Genomic DNA, 23,174 nt, shown 5'->3' with positions numbered 1-23,174 from the left:
CTAACACAACAGTATGTATGTGACATGATGGCAAAAATTGAGTCACAGCGTCTCAACTGGATTCGCCACAATCAGAAATCTATCAAGGCAGAAAAGTATAAAGTCATTGTTGATGCCCTGAGTAGTGACACTGAGATAATCCCAGGACGCCTAACCATCCTGCCACACACAATTTATGGATCACCAAGATGGTACGCCAGAGAATTCCAAGACGCCATGGCCTTGGTCAGAGTCAAAGGCAAGCCAGACTTCTTCCTCACCTTCACTTGCAACCCTAACTGGCCTGAAATAAAAGGATACATTTTTGAGGGTCAACAGACCCACAAAAGACCAGACATCATTGCCAGTGTCTTCCACATGAAGGTGGAGGCTCTCCTCACAGACATCCTGAAATATGACATTCTGGGACATGTGGACGCATTTGTGATGGTGAAAGAAACTCAGAAGAGGCATCTTCCTCATATACATATGCTCATCACCATGGTGCCACGCGACACACCCAGGACTTCCACTGATATTGATCGCGTTGTGTCTGCAGAGATTCCGGACAAAGAAACAAATCCGGAATTACATCGCATTGTCACATCACACATGATTCATGGACCATGTGGACAATGGAATCGTGACAGTCCATGCATGGTTGACAGAAAGTGCTCCAAAGACTACCCCAAACAATTGAGGCAAGACACATGCTTCTCAGACAACTCTTACCCACTGTATAGAAGACGATCTGAAGAAGCGCCTGGCTCTCCCATCTCAAAGACGATCAATAATAATGGGTTGTGCCATACAATCCATACATCCTTCTCCGATACAATGCACACATTAACCTCGAAATAGTCTGTGCTGTCTCCAGTGTGAAGTATCTGTACAAATACTTGGAGAAGGGTCCAGATCAGTGCCTGGTGAGGTTAGATATAGCTGATGAGACCCGTGAGGAACTTCGTCACGATGAGGTGACACGCTATGAGTTGGGCCGTTACATCACTGCATCTGAGGCGTACTGGCGAATATACAATTTCCCCATCCAATGAAAACAACCACCAGTAAGGATGCTGGCAATTCACCTAGAGGATGAACAAGTCATCACATTTAATGATGACGGCGCTGCCCAGAACCTACTGAACACAGGCCCACCTACCACTACACTGACTGCCTTTTTTGGAGCCATGTCTCTACATCCACACATGCGACACATTGTGTACCCAGATGTATTTCAACACTTCACATACACACAGAGCACATTTCAACTGCGGAAAAAAAGACTAAGTTCCCACGGTGACCGCATGGCTGACACTGTTGGACGCATCCCAATGATTGCCTTCAACCCACACACTGCAGAACTGTTCTATCTTCGCATGCTTTTGTACCGTGTGCCAGGACCAACTTCATTCAGAGACCTACGAAAAGTTGGAGATGTGATGATGGACACATATTTGGCAGCCTGCATTGCACATGGGATTGTTGACAATGACAATGAAGTAGATTCTGTTATGGAAGAGGCAGCAAATGTGACGTTTGGCCCAGCACTGCGTGAAGTATTTGCCAACATGCTCATGTTCGTACTTAGAGGAGAGCACTTGCAGTTCTGGGAAAGGCACAAGCGTGTTCTTGGTGAAGACTTCATGCACAGGGCAGCGGTGAATGAGCCTGATGAATACATTCTGAATCAAGTGCTACTCGACCTCAAGGACCAAGTTGAAAGGCATGGCTTTACACTGAATGGACACTTCGGCCTCCCTGAACCTAATCCACTTCACGACCATAATCAGACTCCCCGCATCATCCAGCTCGAGATTGAGCATAACATGGAAGAAGTTCTAGCTAACATTACTCGCACAGAAAACAGACTTAATCACAAGCAGCAAACTGTTATCAAAACAGTGATGGAGAGCGTGGTAAAGGGCCTTGGAAAGATGATAGCGCTTGATGCAAGTGGCGGGACAGGAAAAACGTTCATATCATGCCACATCCTCGACAAAGTCCGTGCAGAAGGCAAAGTGGCTCTTGCAACAGCTGCGAGTGGCATCGCAGCTACTCTACTGCCAAAAGGTACCACCTTTCACAGCAGAACAAAATGTCCTCTCATTCTCACTGATGAATCCACCTGCAGTGTGAGTGAACATGACAGCACTGCAACAATCATTAGGATGACACACCTCATGGTTGTGGATGAAGTGATGATGATGGATCGCCGTGCATTAGAAGCAGCAGATCGTACATTTCAGTGGCTCCGAGGATCAGCCAAACCATTTGGTGGCATCACAATGGTCTTCAGTGGCGATTGGAGGCAAATCCTTACCGTTGTACCACACGGTAGCCGCATCAAGATCATAGGAAGGTGTTGCAAGAGCTCATACCTATGGAAAAATGTTGAAACTCTTCGTCTAACGGAAAACATGAGGATCTCTCAAGCTGCAGAACATCAACAAGCTGAAGAAGAATTTGCCAGATTTCTCTTAGACCTTGGCGAGGCTAAAATTCCAGTAGTGCCAGAAGAGGGTGAGTTTGCCATTAAACTCAATGACACACTGACAATTCCTGGTGACAAACTGAAAGACATTGTCCATTGGGTGTATGAAGACATGCTGGCCAACATTTCCAGTCCAACGTGGCTATGCGAACGTGTCATTTTATGCCCAACTAACTCTGAAGTCGACATAGTAAATGAGTACATGACCAAGATATTTCCAGGAGAAGAACATGTTTGCAACAGTGTTGACACTGCAGATTCTGAAGGTCACCATATGTACCCAACTGAGTTTTTAAATACACTCTGCCCATCCGGAATGCCTCCACATCGCATAACTTTAAAGGTGGGAATGGTGATCATGCTACTGCGAAACTTTGACCAACAAAATGGACATTGCAATGGCTCAAGATACATCATAGAACAAATACTGCCACACCCCTTAGTTGCAAAATCTGTAATTGGTGTCGATGCCGGATGCGCTCTCTTAATTCCACGAATCACCCTCATACCATCTGACAACATCTTTCCATTCACCTTGCGACGGAAACAATTTCCAGTGAGACCCTGCTTTGCCATGACTGTGAATAAGTCACAGGGTCAGTCTTTACAACGCGTTGGTGTTTTCTGCACAAGAGATTTCTTCAGCCATGGACAATTCTACGTTGCTGCCAGCAGAGTTGGCAGATCAAACAGACTTCGCATACTTGCTCTAGACGAAGAAACAAAGAAAAAGTGTCACTTTCTGAGCAATGTCGTTTATACAGAAGTGCTGACACAGTAAACACACTCTGACAACAAACCATTTAACACAGTGCTCTGGAAATTCATGTTTCCGCTCAGAAAAATGAACCTACCAGATTAAGTACAAGTAAATAACCTGTTTGGACTACACTGTCAGCCATACAAATGATTCTGAATTAGGTACTACTCAACGTAAAGCTGTGTGTGTGTATGTGTCTGTGAATATGTGGGTAAGTACATGTGCGCCAACCTGTATGTTCTTGCTATTGTGACATGCATGATGACTGAATTACTCCCATTTTGTGTATGAATATTACATATATTTAATCATAAATGACCTTCACTAACACTTACCCTCACCATTACTGAACAACTTTTCATTCTAATAAAATCATCACTGTGCTACAACAGCCGTCATTCTCTATCTACCTTACTCTTAAAACGAATTATTCAAAACATGTTTGTTTAAACATACTAAGGGTTTGTGTTTAACACCAATGCAACAGCATAACCATGATAACAAATTCATACTCATTACAATATTCAACCATGCATACCCATTAATTATCCTCAAAACAGAAATCTAATTAGATTTAGCCTTCAAAACACTTTGAGTTATCATCCTGTTGCATTACTGTTTTTGCTTTTTCCCAATGGCTAAAAAAGCAAAAAGGCACCGGTAGTGGTACTTTCACATTAGTGGAATGGGGTTCAACTCCCTACAGTGCCCTTGCTAAAAGCCAAAATACACAATAGTTATCACTCTACACATTTCACAACAAACCTAAATGTCCCTGACGTCCCACCTTCAAGCATAACCTCATTTGGCCATCCATGAAAAAGCTACTTAACCTCCCACTTTTTTTATAGCAATACATACTTCCAACGGGCTCTGCACTAGTAGTTACATAAGTTACAACAACACACATCCCATTTACTAAAAGCGCCAGGTCCAGGCTGTCTGCAACATTTATCCTGCATTGTTCAATAATAGTCACAGACAGAGGAGTGAGGAGAGGAGAGGGAGAGGACAGGACAGGACAAGAGCAGTAACTCTCTAACTGTAAAACAGAATACATACAGTTTTGTGGCATAGTTGTCAGATGTTTGTTGACAACACAATAAATATATATTTTTGAGAAATAGTTTCATGTTGGATTATTCTTAAAGGTATTTCCTTTAGTTTTGGGATTGTTTGGAGCTTTTACCCCTTGTAAAGATATTTAATGGACTGTGGTGGAAGTTAGAACAGTGAACAAAGGTATTATGTCAGATGTGTTCACATAAAGTGTATTATTGCCACCTTCCACCTAATACCATTGTTTTGTATTGCTGGGTGAATAAACAAGAACTTGTATACAGCTAGGGTAAGGACTAATACAGTATAATACAATTATTGTAATTATCATTACTTTTGATAACATTTTTTAAAACATTTGATTTGAACATGCTGACAGTGCAAGAGTGCAACACTGCGAGAGAGAGAGAGAGAGAAAATATCATAATCTGATATCTTTCATCTGGAAAAAGGCAGTTATCTGATTATGAGAAATCTGATAAACAAACTTAGATGTTTGCCTGATAATTAGCTTATTCATTGCATGTGTACATGTTAATTTGATTTCAATCATTTTGTTTTAAATCTAGACATGTGCAGGTGGACTCAGCCAGTGCTAAGAAAGGTCTTCTGCCTGCCTGTTGGAGAGATAGAGACTAAAGTGTCAAATTGCGGTAAAAGATGCTGTATAAAAGACCGGTTACAACTTTTATTCCTTGTCCCCCCCCTGGAATTATTCTCTAAAATGTTACTGTTTATTGTCCCCCACAACTATGACTTGGGATTTTCGCCCCTGTCTTTAATTGTTTGCTTTTATTGTGCTGGGGCCTGAGTACATGTTTCGTTCTATCATTCGTGAATTGAATGACAATAAACAAAACTTTGAACCTTTTGAGCTCTCCATCTTAAAATGGAACATTCTAGCTTCATAATTAGATTAACGTTAAGTAACTAACAATGAGTTATAAATAGGTTATTTAACGACTGAAATCTGTTTTTTGTTTTGGACGACAGGGTCGGACGCCTGGAGATTATTAGCGAAACATCTACAAAAATATACCTGCATTTCAAAATGATAATCATATGAGCTCATTTAATGCGTGCTTGCGCCCTCCCAGAACTACCATTCCCCACGCTAGCTTACTTTCATTTTTAATACTTGCGTCCGTCCTTCGGGTGCGGGTCGGGCGTGAGTATCAATTTATAGCGTGTCGGCTCGGGTGCAGAATGTAATTTGAGCTACTGTCAGAAAATGGGTCGGATGCAGTTTTAAGTATGGCAGGTACGGGCGGGTGCGGGTTTGCAAAGACCCGTGCAGGAATCTGCTGTGTGGTACCGACGTAAATACAAATTAGTTGTGTTACCTCTCGTTGTGGCACAGAACATGTGTTTGGTCAATATCATCCTTCTTGTAGCCGAAATAACTCCAGATAACTGACGTTGCTTTTCTTTTTGGCACCAAGTCTTTGTTTTCCCGATTTTCTCTTGTTCTTTGCCCATTTTTCAATGTTGTTACCAGCAACTCACTCCATATGCAGGGGCTGGTCTGCTACGGCACACCGATTAAGAACTAATGTGATTGGTGGATCGCTGCGCATGCAGAGTCTGCATGCACAGTGTGTGTCAGGTTCCTTTGAAATTAGATGAATTAATTTGCGTCATACATCGCAGGCTCTGCGACGTGACTATTGCACACACGTACATCGCGATGGCGATGCACAAACGATATATCGTGCAGCTCTAGTTCTCGCACTACGCAGTGTGGCCCTCAAAGAGAAAAGACTTGGACACACACACACAAACACACACACACACACACATTATCCAACATCAATAGCGACACACACTTATCATTTCAAATTAAAAATCAAAGGCTAGTAAGCTAGCATTAGTTTACAGACAAATGTGTCGGTTTTTGTGTAGCTTAGCCATTTTAGGCTAAGTTAAGGAACTGAGGTGACAATTCTAAAATTCTTAAAAATAAATATCCTTTGCAGTGTTTCCTCTAGGATTTTTTTTTAAAAAAAGCGGGGGCAGGCTCTCCGGGGAGCCGTGGCGGTGTAAACAAATGACACTTGACTGCAGATTTTACTGTTATGCCCAGTATAATCCCGCTTTTTCATAGTTGCCAACTCTCCCGATTCACGCGGGAGACTCCCGATTTTTAACCCTATCTCCCTCGACGCTCCCGGTCAGTAATTTCTCCTTTTAATCTCTCGATTTTAGAGTAAAGGAAACAAGTAAGATTGTGTCCCTATATTTGTTGCAGTATCTGGCAACCCTGGCCTGCCAAAATCATTTGATTTTGATGATGATGTGATTTTTGTCTGTTTAATATCACGAGCGAATGGGGAATTTAAGTTGCATACAGTGAAAGCACCACACCCCAAGTTATCTTGAAATCGATTATTATTGTCATTACTGCTATTTGTATAATTTCTACAAGTCACCGTTGAAGTTGAGTGACTGAAATCCTCGTCATCCTATTCAAAGGCTGCAACAGGCGACTCATCGAACCGGGGTGAAGTTAGTTTCAGTTTGGATATTCTGTGGATATCTACTTGGGTCCAGCTGAGACTTTACTGAGGTTCTCCCAGTGTCAGCAGCAGGAGGACGGTCAGCTCACCTCTCAGAGCCTCGCGCTGAATCACTGGAGACTGATTTAGGGACCGTCATTAAATTACTTAGCATAAATATATTAATACAAAATAACTGCTGTTTTTTAGAATATCTTTCATGTCATGTGACCCAGTGACTCCAAACCAGCTGCAGATTGTATCAGTAAACTGGACGAGTAAGACACCTATTGTTATTGTATTTTAGTGCTTCCTCTATTTAATATGAATATTAATATGCAAAAATTATGATTATTTTTCTCAATAGCTTCCATGTCATGTGGCTCACTGACTTCTGAAATGCTCAGAATGTTAACATATTTTCAAGCAGCAATGTCAGCTTCTACACTATTTTGTCTCATGTCTTAGATTCTGATTCTGAAATTCTGAAAATGATTTTCTTTTCAAAAATCTCACGAGTAGGTGAGATTTAAAGGGTCATTTTTCTTTTTTTTGTAATTATCTTTTTATTAGGAAGTTTCACATCAATTGACAAGTACAGGTGGATTTATAGTAGTTAGCATCCAAATTGTACAGAACCAAGGGTTTTGTATCAATAATTTCTTGTTCCAAATGTCCCCTGTCCACTTCCTTTTTATAAGTAAAGATATATATGTTAAGAAAGAGAAAGAAAACAAAGCATACAAATGAACTTTTTACATCCAGAGGAGTAAAAAGGAGGGGAAAAAGTGCATAAAATGAGAAAAAAAAAAATAAAAAAAAAAAAGTAGGAAATCTGTAGCAGTTTGGACTCATTCACTTATATTCACATTTCTGAAATACATTGGGAAACCCAGAGACAAGGAAGTCAAATAAACAGGGAGTGTTCCTTCAACTTGTTAACAAAATCTGGTCTTAGAGGTCTGATGAAATGTACCCATTTCTCCCAGTGTGTCATGAATACGTCTAACTTTAGGTTGAGAGAAAAAGTAACCTTTTCCATGGTATATATCTCTATTGTTACATCTATCCAGTTATCAATTGTAGGTCCAGTCTGCAGCATCCATCTTTTAGTTAGGGCCTTCTTTCCTGCTGCCAGTAGTGCACCCATTAAATATTTGTCAATAGCACTCAGTTCAGGGGGGATATAACTTAAGTACATGATTTTGAAATCAAATGGTATATGTGTGTTAAAAACATCTTGTATTGCCTGATGTATATCTTTCCAGTAATTTTTGGACATTCCCAAAACACATGGTAATGACCAGCAGCCCGACGTCCACAATTCCGCCAACACTGAGAGCTACCATTATTTTGGTACCCCTTCATGAGTGGGGTGATGAAATATCGAGTTACATTCTTCCAGCAAAATTCTTTCCATGCATGTGATTTTGTAATTTTCCATTGTACTACACAGATGTCCTCCCATTCATTATCCGTTATTGTAAAACCTCCTTCCCATTCCCATTTTTCTTGTATGTATTTTGTTGAGGAAGTTTCTAAATTTTGTAGGCTTTTATATAATTGGGAAATAACCCCTCTTTTAATGTTTGATTCATACGCTTTGGTAAATAGTTGAACAAGAGGTTTACTGGCTTCTCTAATATCCTTGTTTTTTATTTTATGATTGTAGTAGTGCCGGAGTTGAAGGTATCTGTAAAAGTCTTGTTTTTGTAGAGGAAAGTTGACCATTAGAGTTTGAAAACTTACAATAACCTCCTTTTGTGTAATGCTACATAGAGATGTAATGCCTTTATTAATCCAAACCTTGAATCTACTGTCGAATTTATTTGGTGTGAAATCCGAGTCATAGGCACACCAACTCAGAATTTTTATATCTTCATACAATTTGTGTTTTCTAATTAATGAACTCCAGATCTTGAGAGAAGATTTTACCCACGGATTCTCTAGTCTTTCTATGTATTGTTGTAAGTTTTTGTCCGGTAAAGCAGCTTGTATATGAAAATCAGGTATCACGCTGCATTCGATATCTTTCCATTGTGCTTTATATGCGGGATTACACCAGCAGAGTAATGCTCTCATCTGTGCTGAGATGTAGTAATTCCTCAGAGATGGTAGACCCCAGCCGCCTTTCTGTTTCGGTAGCTGTAGCGTTTTATATCGGACTCGAGGTTTTTTTCCCCTGCCAAAGGAATCTTGATATAATTTTGTCCCATTCAGCAAATTGATTTTCAGTAATCATGACTGGAAGCGTTTGAAATAGATACAGGAATCTCGGTAGGATGTTGATTTTAATTGTTTCTATTCTCGAGCTTAGATTCAGAAAGGGTATGAGATTCCACCTTATTCGATCCTCTTTGATTTTATGGCTCAGTGGTAATTCTTCTCATATACTTTTGACAGATCTTTAGGTAAAATCACTCCCAAATATTTGAAAGATTCTGTCTTCCATCTCAAAGGGTACGTTTCCTTTAATTTTTCACAAGGACTAAAATTATATGCAAGGGTTTCAGTTTTATTGACGTTTGTCAGGCTTGGGGGGGTTAAAGGGGGGACTATGGAAAGGGGAAGGTGGACCCAAATGCAGTTACAAACGAGAGGCAAGGATATGGGGAACAAAAGGCGAGCTTTATTAACAAAAGCTGAATTTCAAAAAAAACCAAGGGAGTCAAAAGTCAAAGTAACAAAAGAAAGCAAGGCAAAGTAGCAACAAAAACAGCAAGACAAAGTACAAATCAAAGGCAAAGTTCAAATCAAGAATGCAAATGGCAAAATCCAAAATCCGAAAACACATACCAGAGACGGGGGAACAAGGGACAGACAGGAGCACAGGAGCACAGGAGCACAGGAGCATGGAGCATGGAGCATGGACGGACGGACGCTGACAAGAACAATGACCAGACCGGGAGTGAAGGGAAACACACAGAGTAAGTACACAGACACTGATGACGAGACGAGGAACAGGTGAGGTGGACCAACAGGTGAGGTAACGAAGGGGAGGAGCACACAAGGACATGAGGGGAACAAAACAATAGACAGAGGGAGCCAGAGGGAACATAGGAAAAGACACAGGAGAACTTAAAGGACACATGAGGGCATGGAAAAACAAAAGACACAAGACAAGATACAAAGACATGGAAAACAAATACAAGAACCCACAAGACAAAACCAGACAACACAACAAACAGATTTACAGTCATGACAACGTTCAGTTTATATCCTGATATAGAACCAAAGATTTTTAAGGACATCATGACTTTGGTAGAGACATCTCAGGTTTTCTAAGGTACAGGATGACGTCGTCCGCATAACACGCTATTTTATGCTCTACCTTGTTAATTTGTATTCCTTTAATCCTGTTATTCTGTCGAATATGCTGGGCTAATGGCTCTAAAAACATTGCAAAGAGAAGCGGAGACCATGCAAAGCCTTGTCTCACTCCTCTTTCCAACGTAAGTGGTTCGGATAGGTGACCGTTTATTTTGATTCTTGCCGTGGGGTTATCATAAATAGCTTTAATGCTGTTTATCATTATTTCACTAAAGCCAAATTTAAACAGGACTCTAAAAAGGTATCGCCAGCTGACCGAGTCGAAGGCTTTTTCCGCGTCCAGGCTCAAGATTAATGCCTTCACCTTGTGTTGTTTAATATTGTGCATAATGTGCAGAGTGCGTCTTATGTTGTCTTGCGTTTGCCGCATATGTATAAACCCTGTTTGGTCATTATGGATTAAGTTGGGGAGTAATTTTTCCATTCTTTTGGCCATTATAGATGTATATATACGGTAAGTATCGAAATCGGCCTGTATGACCCACATTCAGTCTTGTCTTTCCCCTCTTTATGTATGAGAGTAATGATAGCCTCTTTCCAAGAGGGTGGGGTCTCTGCTTTTTTCAGTGCCCAATTACATGTAGTTAACAGTATGGGCATAAGCTCCACTTTGAACGCCTTGTACCACTCGGTTGTAAAACCATCGCTGCCTGGTGATTTGTTAGTTTTTAGTCTATTTATTGCCTCAGTTAACTCTTCTGGTGTTATTTCTTTGCTTAGGGCCTTATTCTGTTCCTCGGTCATAGCTGGTAAATCTAGGGTTTCCAAAAATGAATCAATTTGATCTTCTTGGACTTCTACTGTCCTGGAATAAAGCTGCTTGAAGAATGACTCAAAAATCTCTTGTATCCGTTCTTGTTTGCTTTCGATACTGTTTTTTTCAGGGTCCCGTATTTTATGTATTGTATTATTTGCATATTGCTTTTTCAATTTCCTAGCCAGTAATTTTGTAAATTTAGAGCCATTTTCATAATATCTTTGTCTAGTAAATAGCATCTTTTTCTCTATTTCTTGAGTGTACATTAAATTAATTTCATTTCTAATTTTTTTTATTTGTTGCAGTGTCCTTGCGTCTTGATTCTGTGCATGCAAGCTTTCCAGTTGCTTTAGCTGGTTTTGTAATACAAGTAATTTTCTTTGCTTTAGCTTTTTTTTGTGAGGACACAGCTATGATCTTACCCCGTAAGACAGCTTTTGCTGCATCCCATATCATGGGTGCTGAGGTTTCTCCTTTAACATTTTCTTTTATGTACATCTGAATTTCATTAGTCATTTGTTTTTTGAAGGATGGGTCATTGAGAAGGCTAGCGTTAAACCGCCATGTTGTATTTCTTCGGTAACCTTCCAAATTGAGAGTAAGGTATATCTGGGCATGGTCACTCAAGTCTATTGTACCAATCTCCGCGTCTATAATCCTTGACCTATCTCTGCTGAATAAAATGAAGTAATCAATTCTAGTGTATACTGAGTGGACGCTAGAATAATGTGTATATTGTCTTGCATTAGGAAACATTTCTCTCCATATATCTATTAAGCCTATATCATTCATCATTTCTTTAAATTTTTTGCTTACTGTCTTAGAGGTGCGCGATAGGTTTGATACATCTAGTTTTGGTTGTAGGTGCAAATTTAAATCCCCCCCACATATCAGTACTCCTTCCGAATGGCTCACTATCATATCAAAGATCTTCTTAAAGAACGAGATGTTACTTCCGGGAGGAGCATATATGTTCAGCAGGGTGATATCTGTCCCTTCTAGTATTCCTTTAATCAGGATAAATCTGCCCTCTTTATCTTTCTGAACATATGTCTGTTCGAAGGTTACTTTGTTAGAGAGTAAAACAGCAACACCTCTCTTATGCTTAGATTTATATGATGAAAAAAATATATTTATGAAGCCCATTTTTCTTAATTTTTCATGCTCCACATCATTTAAGTGTGTTTCTTGTAAGTAAACAACTTGTGCCTTCTCTTTTTTCATTTTTGACAGAATCTTACCACGTTTTACGGGGTTTAATATTCCATTTACATTAAAGGAGACAATCCTGAGTTTTTGATTAGCCATGTCTTTTTTTACGCAAACTTAAATTGTCATCAGTGTGTGCTACAGAACCTCCCTCTGGTAAAACATTGAGAAACAGACATGAACAAATACAGTTATTAACATTGAACAAACTTAACACAAGCCAAACAGTAGCTTCCAAGGGTAAGGTTTCTGTGAAATGATACCTTAAATAACCAGAGTATCTCTGGCTTTGGAGGGAAAGCCTCCTTAGACACCCGAGGGTGAAGGGCCCTTCATAGCAGCTTAGTCCATTGAGTGTCCATCCCATTAGGTGTTCAGTGTTTTCAACCTCCGACTTATTTTAACACCTCTTATTTCCAGGAGATTTGGGGGAAAAGTACAAAATAAGATCACTACCTGAGTAATACATTATGACTTATGTATTTATCTTGTCTGGTGATGAGTTTTGTTTTAAACTTTTAGGCTGTGTGGAGCTGATTGTGTTCTATTTTACCTCGATTAGGGTCTTATTCAAAACATTTCCGTCACTTTTAAGCAGATGTGTGTCTGAAGACCTGAAGCTTTTCTCTGATATCGGCTCTCCGAGGTGAGTCTCCGCCGTGCGCTGCTCGTCCTCCGTGCCAGGGGTTTCGGTTCAGTTTCTCAAATGGGTCCTCCGGTGGGGGCACCACTTTAACCGGGAAACCTCTGTCCTCCATGTCTCTCGTGGCCTCGTTGATCGTGTGGTAGAGTCGTATCCCGTCCTCATAAAAGACCCGTAGCCTGGCTGGATATGGAGTCTGGAAGCGGATCCTCTTCTCCCTTAGTATTCGCTTCACCTCGTTATATTCCTTCCGTTTGTTCAGGACGGCGGCGGGGTAGTCGTGATCAAAAAATATTCTCTGCTCGTTGAGGAGGATTTCTTTCTTTTCCCAGGCCCTGCGTAAGACTTCTTCTTTTGTTTTATATCTGTGAAATTTAATCACTATCGACTGAGGTTTACCTGTGGCTGAAGGTTTTGCGGCTAGCGCTCTGTGCGCTCTTTCAATGAGCAGTTCAGCAGTTGGAGGGAAGTCCAGTTTTTCTCTGAGGAGTGTTTCAATAAAAGATACCATCGAGTTCCCCTCCTCATTTTCCGGTACATTGTACAGTCTGATATTTTCCCTCCTTGCTCTGCCCTCTTGGTCGATCAGCTTCTCCTCGTGTTGGCGTTGAGTTTTGTGCATGCTTCTCATCACCTGTTCCACTGTTAGCATCCTAATTTCGACATCATCAATGCGGTCCTCTGCTTCTTTAATCCTCTCGTTTGTCTTATTAATCTCATCTTTTATGTCGTCCAGCTGTTGGCTGTTCTCTTTTCTGAACTCTTGGATTTCCTGCAGAATCCGCTGCATGTTCACCTTTGGTTTTTCACATTCTCTCTGCTGTCCGCCATCTTTTTCATTAGCATTCGCCTCTGTGGTTCGCGATTCCTCGTCGTTCTCGTTCAACTCCGCTGCATTTTTCTTACTTTTCTCCCTCGTCTCCATTACTACCCTGCCCGACGAATGTTTTTGGTGTTTCATGATCTTATTTTCTGATTAGCAGGGCGTTATTATATTCTGTCGGAGGAGACCGTCTTTCACGCTGCCATCTCGGTGGTGGCGGAACCGGAAGCCCTAAAGGGTCATTTTTCAAAAAATTTTCCGGGGGGGGCATGCCCCCAGACCCCCCTAGTGTTGCTAGGTTATCAACTCAGAGCACAGCTGCTATAAAAAAATTAGGGGAAATACTGTTCTAAGAATTTTGGACATGTGTGGTTTAAAATACAAGGCAAGAAATTATGACAAATAAATCACACACCTGGCGAAGGAACCTTGTTACTTGGGCCAATACAATGATGGAAAAAATCTCCCTATTTTTCACAACCCAATGTTGGCAAGTATGCTTTTTATTGAATGGCTGGCATGGAAAAGGGCTTTTTAAAGGCTGAATGTAAAAATGAAAAATAATAACAAAAATAATTTTAGCTTTATTCATTCAACAAAACCAAAATGGTTTGAAAATAAAAAATGGCATGGTATGAAAGTATATAAAAAAAATACCACGATAAAATAATAAATATCAAAAACAGAAATATATTAAAAATGCAAATTAGTGAAAGTGACATTGTTGAGTTAGGTTGTGCAAATATTTTGAGGAAACAAGCAGTGTTGTTTTCGTCAATGATGACGATGACGAAATTGTTTCATTGATGCCCCTTTTTTTCATGACGATACGGAGTAATTATTTCTGTTTTTCAGAGTAATTTATTTTTTTGGTGTGTTTTACTGAGTACACTTTTTTTTGGTTAGTTTTTCGTGTAATTTTTTTTTCTTCTGTTTTTCAGAGTAATTTATTTTTTTGGTTGGTTTTTCAGAGTAATTTTTTTCTGATTTTCGGAATAATAATGATAATTAAAACTGCAAGCAGTGATGAACAGGCCCTCGCAGTCCATGCGTGTCGGGGCATGCTGCCGTCCTAACGTGCTGCGGCTGAAGCCCAATTGCTTGGTCGTTGTTTACGGAAGCGGCAACTGCCTGTGTTTGGGACAGTGCATGCAGGGGGTGGAGATCAGCGTCTTCTCCCAACGTGTGTTTGTAACGTGGTGTGTTGCCCCTGCCAGTATTAAGCTCTTTCAGGTGAAGTCAGAACAACTACCTGCAATCCACAGAAATCCAAAGTGGACTACAGGTGAATGATTTCTAAAACATTTAGTAATCAGATATGTTTTGACAATTGATTCAGCACTGTTATGTTATGTGAAGTGTTACGGCCTTCTCTTTGCCTTTGTATGGAATTCAGGCATAGACACCTGTGTTTTTTCATGGAATAGATTGGAATTGGGACAGAGAAGCGGGGGTTGTGGCTTGCAGTAAACTTCCTCCGCCCTAAATTCGAACCCAGGTCCACAGCATATGTGGCATGCACTCTAATCACTCGACTACTGGCGCAGCTAAGACACTGTCTTCTTTTGTCACGGTGAAGGCAGGAAGGCAGCGCATCATAGGGGAGGATGGAAGTGGAATGCCACAGATTTAGATAGGTAGTTGAATGCAGCCAGATGCGATTCTTCCTTTTGGAAAGGGACAGCTGTCAAGTGACCAGGTTTGACGAGCGTCCTGCAGTAGCTGGGTTTAACCAAAGGACTCACTCAGTTGTTTCAAATCGCAGGGGAAGCCACTGCGTTCATCGCGGAAAAGTTGGGCAGAATCACAACTACACACATCTTGTTTTGTGCCACATTGACAGGGCAGACACAACACGCAAATGGCCTTCTGAGCAAATTGGCTTATTTGAAAATTGTGTGCTGTGGCTAAATACCACTGACTTATCCATTATGTGGCTCTAAACATTACCCTTCAATTATGCCATGTTGTAATGTGCAATTTGGACAAAACTACCAGCAAATGCCATGTAAATCTGACTATGTTTGCCATCACTGCACATAAATGAGTGTAAAATAATGCTTCTCTTGCCTTCTTTCAAAAATGTATTTATGGCTGTCTGTCAATGTCAAGCTTTTTATCTAATTTCTACTTTGTTTGCTAGTTTTTATCCTATAAAGTGCGTGCTGCCGCATTTTAAAGTTTCAATAAAATCTGATAAATATGAGGCTGACTTCCTGGAATGGAATGGAATTATTCAGAGGTTATTCAGAGGTTCCTAATCTAGGATGCATGTGACTTGAAAGACAACAATGCCATCTAGTGGCGACTTGTGTCACTTAGACCATATATTCATGTGCTTCTAATCAAAATTGACAACTTCCTGTTGGACTGAGAGTATGGGTCTAAATGAGTTTTTTGTGCGTTTTGTCATAACACACATGCGTACCAAATTTCATTCATGTACGTGCATGTAGGAAGCCCAAATTGACTGAGATAAAACTTACTTCCTGTTTCCAGTGGGTGGCGCTATGGATATTGTAATAGATTTGTGTGATTACTGGTTTAGGTTGCCACCTTGTGGTCATTACTGCAAAGGCAGCTGCTGTGTTAAGTTTTGGTTGGCCAACAATTATTGGCGTTTTTACCCAGCCATGCGGTACCTTTATTGTTGAAGTGTGTCCACTGCAGTAACAAGTAAAAGACGTATCCGGAAGCCTTCCCGGCCTGTTTATTGTCTCCTGTACGATACATTACAGATATGACACAGTATTGATGCACAGAACTATTCATGGCGACTCCCTCTAGATTCCCTCTAGATTTGGCCGAGATAGGAAATTTTATGAAGATGTTATTAGGACTTGATGCTTCATGACCAAGGACTTTAATGGCAAGCACCGCCACTGCCAGCAGGTATGACGTAGGATAAAGATTTTCCTAGCGTGGCTTTAGCATGGTCCGAGGAGTATACTGACTGACTGTGAAGTCTGTGGTGTCCAATCTGTAGGAAGAAGACCAAAACGTATGATGTATGGCAATATTTCATAAAGGCCGCCAAATTCAAAATGCCCGACTTTGAAGGGATGTGTAGATGTATTCAGGGCAAGACTGTCTACATTTATGAGGAATTTTGTGGAGATGTGTATGTGGAAGTTATAAGGACTTGATGCTTGACAGTAAAGGGGAAAAATGGCGTCCGCCGTCATGCCCACCAGGTATGACACAGCTGAATGATTTCAATAACTTTTGTTCTTCAAGGCATGAAGATGATACTGAGTTAATGTGAAGACTGTGGTGTTTAAGCTCTAGGACAAGATAGTTTTCAAAGTGAATGAATTTGTCAAAAACGCCGCCACACATCAAAATGGCTGACTTCCAGTTGGATTGAGAGTATGGGTCCAAATGGGTTTTTTTTCCATAGCTTTTCATCTTCAAGGTCAGAGGATCATACTGAGTGACTGGGAAGTTGGTGGTGTTACATCTGTAGAAGGAGATAATTTAAGTACGAAGATTGGCAATATTTCAAAATGGCGGCCAAAATCAAAATGGTGTGGATAGGAAATTGTATGTTGAAGTTATAAAGCCTTGATGCTTGACGGCGAGGGAAAAAAATGTTTTTCACTGTCCCACCCACTAGAGTATGTCGAAGCTGAAAGATTTCCATAACTTTTGTTCTTCAAGGCATGAAGATGATAATTGAGTTAATGTGAAGACTGTGGTGTTTAAGCTCTAGGACAAGATAGTTTCCAAAGTAGGCAAGAATTGGACAAAAATGCCGCCACACATCAAAATGGCTGACTCCCTGTTGGAGTGACGGTATCGGTCCAAGAGGGTTTGTTATGCAGTCCGCGCGCGTCGGGTTGTGGCGTTGTCAGACTGCACGTTCACCTGTTACAAGCATGTCATGACGGGGAGAAAACAAGCAGTGAACGTCATGTCAATCGGATGATGTTTGTCTGACTTCCTGTGTCCAGTGGGTGGCGCTATGGATATGACACAGTGTTGATGCACAGATCTATTCATGGCTACTCCCTCTAGATTCCTGAAAGATTTGGCCGAGATAGGAAATAGTATGAAGAAGTTATTAGGACTTGATGCTTCATGATGAATGATTTTTATGGCGGGCATTGCCACTGCCAGAAGGTATGACGTAGGATAAAGATTTTCCTAGCGTGTCTTTGGCATGGTCCAAGGAGTATACTGACTGACTGTGAATTCTGTGTTGTCCAATCTGTAGGAGGAAGACGTGAAAGTATGATGACAGGCAATATTTCATGAAGGCCGCCAAATTCGAAATGGCCGACTCTGAAGGGATGTGTAGATGTATTCAGGGCGAGACTGTCTACATTTATGAGGAATTTTGTGGAGATGGGCATTGTATGTGGAAGTTATAAGGGTTCGATGCTTGACAGCAAAGGGGAAAAATGGCGCCCGCCGTCACGCCCACCAGGTATGACGCAGCTGAAAGATTTTAATAACTTTTGTTCTTCAAGGCTTGAAGATGATAACTGAGTTAATGTGAAGACTGTGGTGTTTAAGCTCTAGGACAAGATAGTTTTCAAAGTAGGCATGAATTTGTCAAAAACGCCGCCACACATCAAAACGGCTGACTTCCTGTTGGACTGAGAGTATGGGTCCAAATGGGTTTTTTGTGCGTCTGGTCATGATGAATGGGTTACCAAATTTCGTCCGTGTATGTGCAAGTAGGATGCGGGGCATCACAATAGGGGGCGCTACAGAGCCCACAGGTCATGACCATGCCCCATGACAACACAGATCTTTTCAGGGAGACTCCTTCTGCATGCCTGAGAGATTTGGCAGAGATAGGAAATGGTAAGAAGAAGTTATGAGGACTTGATGCTTTACGGCAAAGGATTTGCATTGACCGCTCCACTGCGGCCAGCAGGTATGCCGTAGGATAAAAATTTCCATAACTTTTCATCTTCAGGGTCAGAGGATGATACTGAGTAACTGTGAAGTCACTGGTGTTACGTTTGTAGGAGGAGATAATTTAAGTACCAAGATTGGCAATATTTCAAAATGGCGGCCCAAATCAAAATGGCCGACTAAATATTGATGCAGAGATTTATTCGGGGAGACAGCCTCTACATTTATGAGCAGTTTGGTGTGGATAGGAAATTGTATTCAATAAAATCTGATAAATATGAGGCTGACTTCCTGCAAAGCTGACTTCCTGCGCTACAGAGCCCACAAGTCATGGCCACGCCCCATGACAACACAGATCTCATCAGGGCGACTCCCTCTGCATTCCTGAGAGATTTGGCCGAGCTAATGTGCTGAAAGGTGTCCAGTCTGACGGGAAGTCAGCGCAAGAAGCAGAAGAAGAAACAACAACATTTTTGTGTCTTTCTGAAATGTTTGTGTGTTTCTCAAACTTGAGGTAAATGTGTTGGATGCATATTGTCTTTAATGAAAAAGAGTCAAGGGGAATGCAATACGCAGCCACAGACTGGGGCTGAATCTGAGTTGCCACAAGAAGGACCATTTGGGTGTGCCACCCTAAGATTTTCACTGGCCCCATCTGGCCCCCCCAATGAAAATGTTCTGGGGGCGCCACTGTGCAGGATGCTCGTCAAACCTGGTCACTTGACCGCTGTCCCTTTCCAAAAGGAAGAATCACATCTGGCTGCACTCCACTACCTATCTAAATCTGTGGCATTCCACTTCCATCCCTCCCTATGATGCGCTGCCTTCCTGCCTTTACAGTAACAGCAGAAGACAGTGTCTTAGCTGCGCCGGTAGTCACGTGGTTAGAGTGCATGCCACATACGCAGTGGACCCGGGTTTCGATTTCTGTGGATTGCAGGAAGTTGTTCTGACTTCACCCTACAAACACACGTTGGGAGAAGACTTTGATATTCACCCCCGGCGTGCACTGTCCTAAACGCAGGCAATTGCCGCCTCTGTGAACAATGATCAAGCAATGGGGCTTAAGCCGCATCGCGTTTGGACGGCAGCATGCCCCGACATGCACGCGGACTGCGAGGGCCGTTCATCACTGCTTGCAGTTTTAATTAGTTATAGTTACTAGTTACTTCTCCCAAAAAGTAACTGAGTTAGTAACGGAATTACTCCAATATAAAAGTAATTAGTTACCAGGAAAAGTAACTCTTGCGTTACTTTATTTTCTTCCCCTTTTGAGCTCTGCATTGATTTTAATGTACTCTGCATCTATGTATTTAGAAAATGTCTTTCTGCATGGCGGACCGGCACCTGCTCTCCCTGGTATTTAGCCAATGAAGAAGTCTGGGTCAGCTGTTGATAAAGGGAGCATGTTCTCAACAACATACCTGCCTATCATTGCATTCAGTTCAGTCTGTATCACAAGTTTTAGTGAAGCTGGAGCAGAAACATCCAGCTTCAGCTGCTCGGATGGCTCCGTGTCCTTCTGTGTTAGCGGAGCTCACGTTAGCCACACCTGCTATCATCATCAACAGTGTCAACAACGGAGTTTTTGGCCACTAGTGTTGTAGAAGCGCGTGCAGTTGAGAGATGCTTCATTAGATCAGAGTTGCTTCAAATAGACGTGGACAAAGGAGGTTAAAGTAGTGTCAGTAGTTCTACTTTGAAAACGTAAACTTTCCCTCTGGACTCGCCATTTCTGCAGCTCACCTCTGCTAGTTTGTGTGTAAACCGAACACAGCCTCTGATTGGCTTACGAACTCTCACTCTACCTTATAGAGCCAATCATCACCTCTGTGGTTATCCCGCCCCTCCCTCCTGCCTCACCGGAGAAAAATAAAGCAGCCCTGCTGCTCCGGTGGCTGAGAGCTGCACACAGCTTCAATGAGAAACTTCAATTTGTAACGCACCACATTTTATAGTCGGTAACCGTAACGGCGTTGTAACGATGGGAAAAGTAATTCATTAGATTACTCCGTTACTAAAAAAATAACGCCGTTATACTTAAACGCCGTTACTCCCAACACTGATTTTGATTATGTCTGTATTAACTTGTAGGGCCCATAAGACAACAAGGGCAGTAGTGGAGCGTGGCATTGGCCAACTGAAGAGGCGCTTTCATGTTCTCCACGGAGAGGTGCGGCTGACCCCTGATAAAGTCTGCAAAGTCATAATAGCCTGTGCAATACTGCACAACACTTGCAAGGCTAGACAGATTGCAGAACCTCTTGAGGGTGATAGTGATGAAGACAGCGATGATGATGATGAAGAAAATATTCACTTTCCACAGGGGAACTTGGCCCAAAGTGGACTGCCTTACAGAGCATACTTTACAAATTTACATTTCAGGCAAGTTACAGTATATGTAATTTGAAAACTTGTGACTGCATTGAACTAATGTACCACATAGTTTTACCACACATCACCTACAATAGTTAAATACACGACACATATTACTCACAAAGACACAATATCTATTTGTCATTGGATTTATTTTTAGGAGCTCGATTTTCAGTCGATAGTACTCCTCCTGTAGGCATAGAACCTCTTTCTGCTGTCTGAAGACATCCATTGTCAACTCCAATCTTCTGTCCTGCAGGGATGATGACGGAGCAGCAGGTGCAGCAGGCAGGAATGGTGTTTGAGCAGCAGCAGCAGCAGCAGCAGCAGCAGCAGCAGCAGCAGCGGGCAGGCTAAATTCTGATGTTTCAGGCTGAGGCTGTCTGCGCAGCCGCTGCAATGTTGAGGGGCCCGGTTCCTCTGATGGCTCCATGCTACAGAAAGAGAAATACATTTAGTTTAATTATTGTTTTGTTTTAATTGATTTAGTTGAATTAGCATGCACAAGAGATATGAGAAATGGCTTATGCAATGAATAAACACTGTTCTTGATATTTTGTTTACCTGCCTGTTGATATATGAAAACTCATTTGTCCTACCTTTGTTGCATGTCAATGGCCTGCATCATTGAAGAGTCAATGCTTTCCCTCAGCCCGGTGGTACTAACTTCTGACTGCCCCAGTATATCAAACACCATTTTTGCAACCTGGGATAGCTGCCTAGCAGGTGGTCCACCCCCTAAAAAGAAATCAAGTAACCAATATGTACACAATAATTAGGCATTTAAATTAACTTTGCCAGCAGGTGTAAGTAAGTGGTATATCGCTCACCTGTGTGTGAAGATTCACGTTTGTGTGCTGCAATCTCCTCTTTTGCTTTTGACTGCAACACATACCACCGCTTCTCGCAATCCTCATTTGTCCGCACAACCAGCGGAAACGAGGCATTTATCCGTACTATAGTTTTCCATGCTTGCTTCTTGGCTCGTACTGTGACACTGGGGACAAATTTACCTCTCAAAACACTTTTATGCTCATTGACCAATTGAGCCAGAAGCAAACACTGTTCCTCTGTCCAATTGGGTTTCCTTGTTCTTTTCTTCTCCATTGCTGTTCACTGGTTTGTGGTAGATTTGAAAGCCAACCAACACTGCTTCTTATAGGCCGGTCAGCAATCACAGACATTGATGAAAGCTGAGCCATTTTACCCCCGTAAATACCAAATTGAGCTGAAATGTTAAAGGTTGAAAGTGCAAAAATTACCACCATGGTAATTAATATAAACAAATAAATATAACTATCACTATGTGAATACTGTGCAAGTGGGCCTAAGTTTTCACACATTTTACTATTCATTTAACAGATATTTTCTTTTCTGTGAAATATTATTTACAATTACACAGTCTTCATAAGATTAGATTCGATGATTAAGTTTATCGATTTGAGGGTCCATCCTTTGCCCATTATCACCAAAAGCATATTTTTTATCTAGCTTTTAGGATCAACCAATCACAGCTTTTGAAATGATGACTCATACCTAGCAACGGGGTCAACCACACCTCCTCACTAAGATAGGAGTTTCTGTCCATTCCCTGCTCAGAGTTCTCTGAGAATGTTCTGGAATCACTCCTAAGCTAAGACTCCTTGCTAGGAATTTTTAGGTTAAGTTAGGAGCTCTCTGAGAGGATTCTCAGAATCTTTAGGAATATGGGCCCAGGTGTTTATATTGAAAATACATAATGAACTCTGACTGAGCCTTCGGGCTAGCCAGTTGTAGCGACTCTTTGGCAGAGAAGGACATTTTAACATGAGAATGTTGAAGCTACCTTGTGCATACATTACTTATGTGGCATTAGAGAGATATACACAAAAAATTCTATTGCAAAATGTTTGCTTAATTTTTGTCATGGCTGTTTAAAGCAAGTATGTGTGCAATATGTGATGAATTAGCAATTGTCAAATTATTCACCTGGCATACTCTACATTCCTTAACCCCATACAGGAATTCTGTCATGGAGGAAGAAGTTTTATGGCCGCTAGAAAACAAACTGGGATGTGTCAGGAATCAAAAAGATTATTCCTCATCTGTTGTAATAGAGGGTAAAGGAAGGTTTGATGTGCATGAGAATTTGTGGCCAAAGACAGGGGTGAGTGCTGTTTTCTATATCTGTAGCTATCCTTTACAAATCTATACATAGGTTATTCACTTGAATTATTTACTTGGAATGGTTCTATGCAAAGAAAAAAAAAAGGCTGAAGCATATTGCAGCAATTCTGATAAATATATGTGACATATATTAAGGCAGTACAATCCATGCAATAAAGATCAGGGCCCATATTCACAAAGAATATTAAGGCTAAAAGTAGCTCCTAACAGGCGAATT

General features: G+C 41.2%; 1 protein-coding gene and 1 pseudogene across 1 annotated transcript; one reads left to right on the top strand and one right to left on the bottom strand.

Moving 5' to 3' along the window:
• The first annotated feature begins 27 nt into the window (after window positions 1-27).
• Window positions 28-1,034, top strand: LOC115597479 (uncharacterized; annotated as a pseudogene).
• Window positions 1,035-18,261: 17,227 nt separating this feature from the next.
• LOC115597478 (uncharacterized) lies at window positions 18,262-23,174 on the bottom strand. Its single transcript, XM_030443410.1, has 4 exons — window positions 21,622-23,174; window positions 21,391-21,529; window positions 20,913-21,225; window positions 18,262-18,333 (listed from the first exon to the last, which is right to left on the bottom strand). Exons 1-4 carry the CDS (start codon window positions 21,896-21,898, stop codon window positions 18,262-18,264), a joined length of 801 nt encoding a protein of 266 aa, XP_030299270.1. The 5' UTR covers window positions 21,899-23,174.

This window comes from Sparus aurata, chromosome 16, assembly GCF_900880675.1.
Source record: "Sparus aurata chromosome 16, fSpaAur1.1, whole genome shotgun sequence".
NCBI lineage: Eukaryota > Metazoa > Chordata > Actinopteri > Spariformes > Sparidae > Sparus > Sparus aurata.
This window is presented reverse-complemented; position numbering and strand designations above follow the sequence as displayed.